This window comes from Colobus angolensis, unplaced genomic scaffold (assembly GCF_000951035.1).
Source record: "Colobus angolensis palliatus isolate OR3802 unplaced genomic scaffold, Cang.pa_1.0 Scaffold88, whole genome shotgun sequence".
Taxonomy (NCBI): Eukaryota; Metazoa; Chordata; class Mammalia; order Primates; family Cercopithecidae; genus Colobus; species Colobus angolensis.
In genome coordinates, this window is record NW_012122709.1 from 6,788,575 (window position 1) to 6,794,705 (window position 6,131).

A 6,131-nucleotide genomic window follows, 5' to 3' on the forward strand; every position below is an offset into this window, starting at 1 on the left:
AGAGTACATAATATGCTGAATTAAATTACATTGAAATGAACAGTCCAGGGGTTTGTTAAACTACTTGTGTTTGTGGAAACATAATCTAGCCACAAATAGCTACGATTATGGCTTATCATATTTTTATTGTTTTGAGATGGAGTCTTGCTCTGTTGCCCAGGCTGGAGGGCAGTGGCACGATCTTAGCTCACTGCAACCTCCACCTCCTGGGTTCAAGCAATTCTCCTATCTCAGTCTCCTGACTGAGTAGCTGGGATTTCAGGCATGCACCACCATGCCCGGCTTCTTTTTTTTTTGAGACAGAGTTTCGCACTTGTTGCCCAGGCTGGAGTGCAATGGCATGATCTTGGCTTACCACAACTTCCACCTCCCAGGTTCGAGTGATTCTCCTTCCTCAGCCTCCCGAGTAACTGGGATTACAGGCATGCACCGCCACGCCCGGCTAATTTTTGTATTTTTAGTAGAGATAGGGTTTCGCCATGTTGGTCAAGCTGGTCTCAAGCTCCTGACCTCAAGTGATCCACCTGCCTCGGCCTCCCAAATTGCTGGGATTACAGGCTGGAGCCACCATGCCCGGCCGATCATTGCTTATCTTGTGTGTCTGCTTCTGCTTCTGCCTCTGAGAATAATACATCTGGGGACACTACAACCCACAATTTGCACTTCAGAGTTTTTAAGGTCTTACCTCTGGTGTATTTCCATTTAAGATGTTAAGGCTAAGATACTCCATTCTATTCTTCCCTTGAACGCCTATTCTTTTGCCATGTTTTCTTCTTGAGTAGCTCACAACCTGGTGCTCCTTTTCCTTTCTTTCTCCCCCATGAGGAGGTTTTCTCCTTGCTTGATACTTACCAGCTTCAACGGGAACCCCAGGAGGTACCATCTGGTCCTGAATAGAAAGATCAGAGACAGCATTACAAGATAGTAGTTTAACAACCTAGAAACACAAGAAAGGGATTTAGGAACTAGCATTAGACTTCATTTCTTTCCTCACGGAGTTGAGAAATGCTCTCTCTCTCTCTTTCCACAATAAAACCCAGGCTTTCGCTCCATCAGTAGTCTCACGGCATTATGAGGGATATATATTAAGTTCACAGGACACATGCCATTCACAGAGGGAATTTCTTTTTTTTATTTTTTGAGACAGAGTTTCACTCTTATTGCCCAGGCCGGAGTGCAATGGCATGATCTCGGCTCACCGTAACCTCCACCTCCTGTGTTCAAGTGATTCTCTTGCCTCAGCCTCCTGAGTACCTGGGATTACAGGCATGCCCCACCATGCCCAGCTAATTTTTTGTATTTTTAGAAGAGACAGGAGTTTCCCCCTGTTGGTCAGGCTGGTCTTGAACTCCCAACCTCAGGTGATTCGCCTGCCATGGCCTCCCAAAGTGCTGAGATTACAGGCATGAGCACCTACTCCAACTATAATACTGTCTCCTTCAAATCTGCTCCATCGGATTGGTAGAGATCTGCTACCTGTGGAGTCCTGGAGAGTTACCTGGGAAGGAAATGAAGCCTTTTCCTCTTCAGATGAGATCTTTGAACTGTCCTTGGTATCCTTCCCCTTAGTCTGAGCTTCTGGTTTCAGGAAACTCTCAGGGGGTATATAGGGAAACTTCCAATCCAGTTGCACTTGAATAGACCCGTTGGGTTTCTCTGCAGGGTCAGTGAGGTTAAAATCACCTGAGAGACAAACAGATATTAATAAGACTTGATCACATGAAATAAACAAGTGAGCATTTGTCAGCACCTTATCTATTTCCTTCCTATTTTTAATTTCAACATATTTTATCAGTAATTAATTAACATCCATCAAATAATTACGATGATGATACACTCAGAAGTAAAATCAAATAGCAGAGCAGTTAGAATATTAATCAGGGAAAATGGGTTATCTCTAGGATTCAGGAAGAGATAGTGAAAGGTGTATGAAAAGGAGTACAGCTTGCTTGTCATCAGTCATCCAGCCAATAAACAAGATTGCATTATTATTACTATTATCAAATGCTTACTGTGCCTTAGTTGCTCCAAGAAAACTGTCATCTCTACCCTCAAGTGGTCCCAAGAAAACTTAAGCAAAATGGCTTTTTCAAAATGCCAGATGTCTGATTTGTAACACTGATTAACAGATGGCTTATACCGCTTCCTCTGTTTGGCAAAGGAGTTGCGTCCAGAAGTGTCAGCCTTTATTTAAGCAGTTGTATTGAGGAGAGCTGCACACATGTCCTGGAGCATCCAGAACTTTGTTAAATATGGTTGTTTCTGGCTGCAGCTATCCCCACTTCCTAAGGAGAACATGGATACCCCCGCCTCACCCTCCCAGGACTGTAGTCAAAGAGTCGACCCCTCTTGGTACGCCCCCACAATCCTAGGTATAAAAGTTAGGAAAGACAGTATGGAGCTCAGCTCCACATTGGGAGAAAAAAATAAAAATCCAAGACATTTGCCTTTGACGTGGTCTGGTGTGGAAATCTCTCTAACCTGTGTCCAGTGTTTAAAAGAAGTGAGAGAATGATGGGGGAGTGTTAAGGTCTCAGTTTATAATCACATATCTATCTAGTTATACACTAAGAAACAACAGGCCAGGCCGGGCGTGGTGGCTCAAGCCTGTAATCCCAGCACTTTGGGAGGCCGAGACGGGCGGATCACGAGGTCAGGAGATCGAGACCATCCTGGCTAACACGGTGAAACTCCGTCTCTACTAAAAAATACAAAAAACTAGCCGGGCGAGGTGGCGGGCGCCTGTAGTCCCAGCTACTTGGGAGGCTGAGGCAGGAGAATGGCGTAAACCCGGGAGGCGGAGCTTGCAGTGAGCTGAGATCCGGCCACTGCACTCCAGCCCAGGCGACAGAGCAGGACTCCGTCTCAAAAAAAAAAAAAAGAAACAACAGGCCTTAAGTAAAGACAGAAACTAGACAGCATTACAGAGCTTGAAAAAGTTTGTTCAGCCAGGCACAGTGGCTCATGCCTATAATTCCAGTACTTTGGGAGGCTAAGGTAGGTGGATCACCTGAGGTCAGGAGTTGAAGACCAGCCTGACCAATATGGAGAAATCCCGTCTCTACTAAAAATACAAAAATTAGCCAGGTGTGGTGGCGCATGCCTGTAATCCCAGCTACTAGCCTGGGCAACAAGTGTGAAACTCCATCTCGAAAAAAAAAAAAAAGTTTATTCAGATACAGAGGTATAGAATTCAGGTTGCTGGCTCTACCCACTCAGGAATGTTGTCTTTGTGACTGAAAAGGAGCAGAAGAAGCCAGTGTTTCCATACAAGTAGTGAGGCTCTAAGTCTTCTGCTCTGTTGCTCTTGACAATATTCTAAATCCTTTCTCTTCAGGTTTTAAGAGAGACTGTTTCAAGCAAGTAACCAAAGAAAAGTAGAATCAGGACCGGAAGACAACACTGGGAAGAGGGTGTGAAGATGTAATAACCTCGAACTCCCACCTTTGATAGATTCATTTTTTGCAAGAGGCAGTAAAGGCACTTGGGCTCGGCCAAGATATGAGCCAGGCTCTAAGTCTTCATCATCAAAAACATGTATAGACAGGGCCTCCCGTCTCAGATATTGGTCCAGGTCAGAGGTCACAAGCACCGGGAATCGAGCCTGGTCTCTAAAGTAGGGGTTGTTACTAGCTGGAATGATGGCAGTGTCATGGTCAGAAAAGGTGAAGAAGCGGTACACAGCATATGGACTGGGTTGAGTTCCCAGCCATCGACTCCGGAGGCCACAGCACTTGGTGATTTCAATCTGCAGCTCGTTCTGAGGTTCCCAAGACTCCAATCTGAACTGGAAAGATGTTGATCATGTGAGGAAAAGGGCAACTTGAGAGTGTTGTAGGTGAAACCTAGGATCTGTGGTGAGGAAGAGCTATGATCTAGAGAACGGCTATCCCAACTGGATCAGGAAGAAACCTAATGATCTTCACCTGCCTGCAAACTGGGTCTGGCAGTTATTTGAGGGAGATACTAGCACTCAGGACTTAACTTAGAGAACAGCACAGAGAAACTATTCTGTTCACAGTAAGGATGAAGGATGTAGCTAGCTCCAAAGGCATACTTCCATTTCAGACTCAAGCCTGACCAAGGGAATAATCCAGACTAGTTGTGGTGTGACAGATTTCTCTTTCATTCGCATTCAACAAATATTTATTGAGAGTGGAAGACTGAACTGTTTTCATGAGCTGTTTGGCTGAGGCTCCTCTGAGATGCCTCAGCACATCCTTTTTCTCACCTCATCTTCCTGGGCCTTCCGGCCTCCAAGCACATTGGTTGACAGGTAGACCTGGGCTTTCTTTCTTTTATTGCATGCCTGTAGGCTGGGTTTTATGGGGAAACGCAGCCTCATCCAGTACTCTAGAACCCCGAACTCTTCTCCACCAGCTCCTGGGCAGCAGAAAGTATAAGAGCAGGGAGAATACAGATGGTGTGGCAAGGATCAAGAACAAAGACAAAGGAAGAAAATAAGAAACCACCAGAAAAGCAACTGTAGGCTTTGGGAAATTCTGCATTGGTGCTTAGGAGCTGCAGGAAGCCAACAGCACTTACCAAGCAGTGTGGCCAAGCCATGGACTTTCTCCACAGTCTCTAGCACCCTGTCAAAGCAAATCCATCCTGCAGCAAGAGTGTTGTGTTCACTGGCCACAGCCTGGTGTAGATCAAGCCGGGCTGAAGCCTCTTGAAGGTAGTGTAAGAAAAGGGAATCTGTCTCCATCACATACTGGGAGGTGAAGTCATAGAGGGGCTGTGGCCCCACAGATAATGGGGTACAATGGGTTTCAAAGTCATAGAAGGAATAGGTGCAGAAAGTGGTAGGTTGGGTATCTCCAGCTTGAGCTAGGGCGGCAGATGTCAGGAAGGCCTGGTGGATGTGCAGTTCAAAAAGATTCTCACCCTGATGCAGCAGAGAAATATCCACTTTATCCTCATCTCCATGGGCTGGCAGTGTTTCCAAACATAATGACAACTGTCGGGTGCCATAAGCAACATCTTTGAGCTGTTCTAGAGGGGAAAGAAAACTGCCTATCCATTAAAGGGTAGGGAGTTCCTTCTCAGGGTAGAGGAGGGTGGACAAAAGAAATGTAAAACACATGGTGGAAGTCCAAGTTGTGATTATTTCAAGAAACCACGTGATTCAAAAAGAAAAGCAACAGAATGACAACCAGGAGCATTGAATTTTGATAGCCAAATAATCCAATGCCACCTTTAGGGAGATGGTACAAAAGGAGGGATTGGAAAGTAGACGCAAAACTTAGGAAAACACTGGGGGCATATTTTGTCTTATATATGACATTGTTTTGGTGTACATCGTGGCCCTATGAATTAATTGGTAATTCCGTAAGAGAAGTACTAGAAACACAAAAATATGAATATTTCTATAAGTTTGGTATATTGGCCATGGAGATAATAGCAAGTTGTAGACATAGTGTCTATGACATTACATTGAGTACCACCAAGAAATGCTTCTCCTTCTCCAGCCAGGTCAGTCACCAGATCTTTCATTCTGTTCAGAATTTGGTTTCAACATAAGAAGGCAAAAAGTACATTATAAGTTAAAGAGTAATGGAGTAAAAAGTGAGAAAGGAGACTTACTGGAAAGAGGTAGGAAATATTGGCAGTGGGATGCAAAGATAGGTAGACAGTCTAGCAAATCTGGGTATTATCTCCCAAGTCCAACCAATCACAAACTTTGATATATAACCTGATTCAAATTGGGGAATATTTGAGTCATCACAGTGTGCTGCTGCTGCTGAAGGTCCTATTTTAAGAGTTAAAGCAGTAGAATAAAATATTCTGGATACATCAGAATGTCTGCATCACACACACACGAATAAGGAGACTATTTTCTTAATTAACAAGATTAATATAATTAAATATAATATACTTAAAATTTGCATTACATGATACAGGAGTAATAATCTCAGCATAAAAAGAATTTCTATAAATCAACAGGATACTGTTAAGAAGTGGGCAAAGGATAGGAATGGTCAATTCTCAAAAGGAATAATACAAATAACTGGTGAACACAGAAAAACTCGTTATCCTTATCAGTGATCAAAGAACTATTAGCTAAAGCAAATAAATCTTCAGATGTAGGTAGGAGCAGTGACCTTTTATCAGACTCACTCTGACAT

General features: G+C 43.9%; 1 protein-coding gene across 1 annotated transcript in view; it reads right to left on the reverse strand.

Annotated features, from left to right (window-relative positions):
• RPGRIP1 (retinitis pigmentosa GTPase regulator interacting protein 1) overlaps window positions 1-6,131 on the reverse strand; it is a 73,212-nt gene that overhangs the window by 28,547 nt on the left and 38,534 nt on the right. Inside the window, exons 13-17 of the mRNA XM_011930966.1 lie at window positions 4,546-4,998; window positions 4,232-4,383; window positions 3,445-3,787; window positions 1,499-1,683; window positions 686-889 (exon numbers count right to left, since the gene is read on the reverse strand). Coding sequence (XP_011786356.1) covers window positions 686-889; window positions 1,499-1,683; window positions 3,445-3,787; window positions 4,232-4,383; window positions 4,546-4,998 — 1,337 coding nt within the window. The remainder of the gene's footprint in view (window positions 1-685; window positions 890-1,498; window positions 1,684-3,444; window positions 3,788-4,231; window positions 4,384-4,545; window positions 4,999-6,131) is intronic.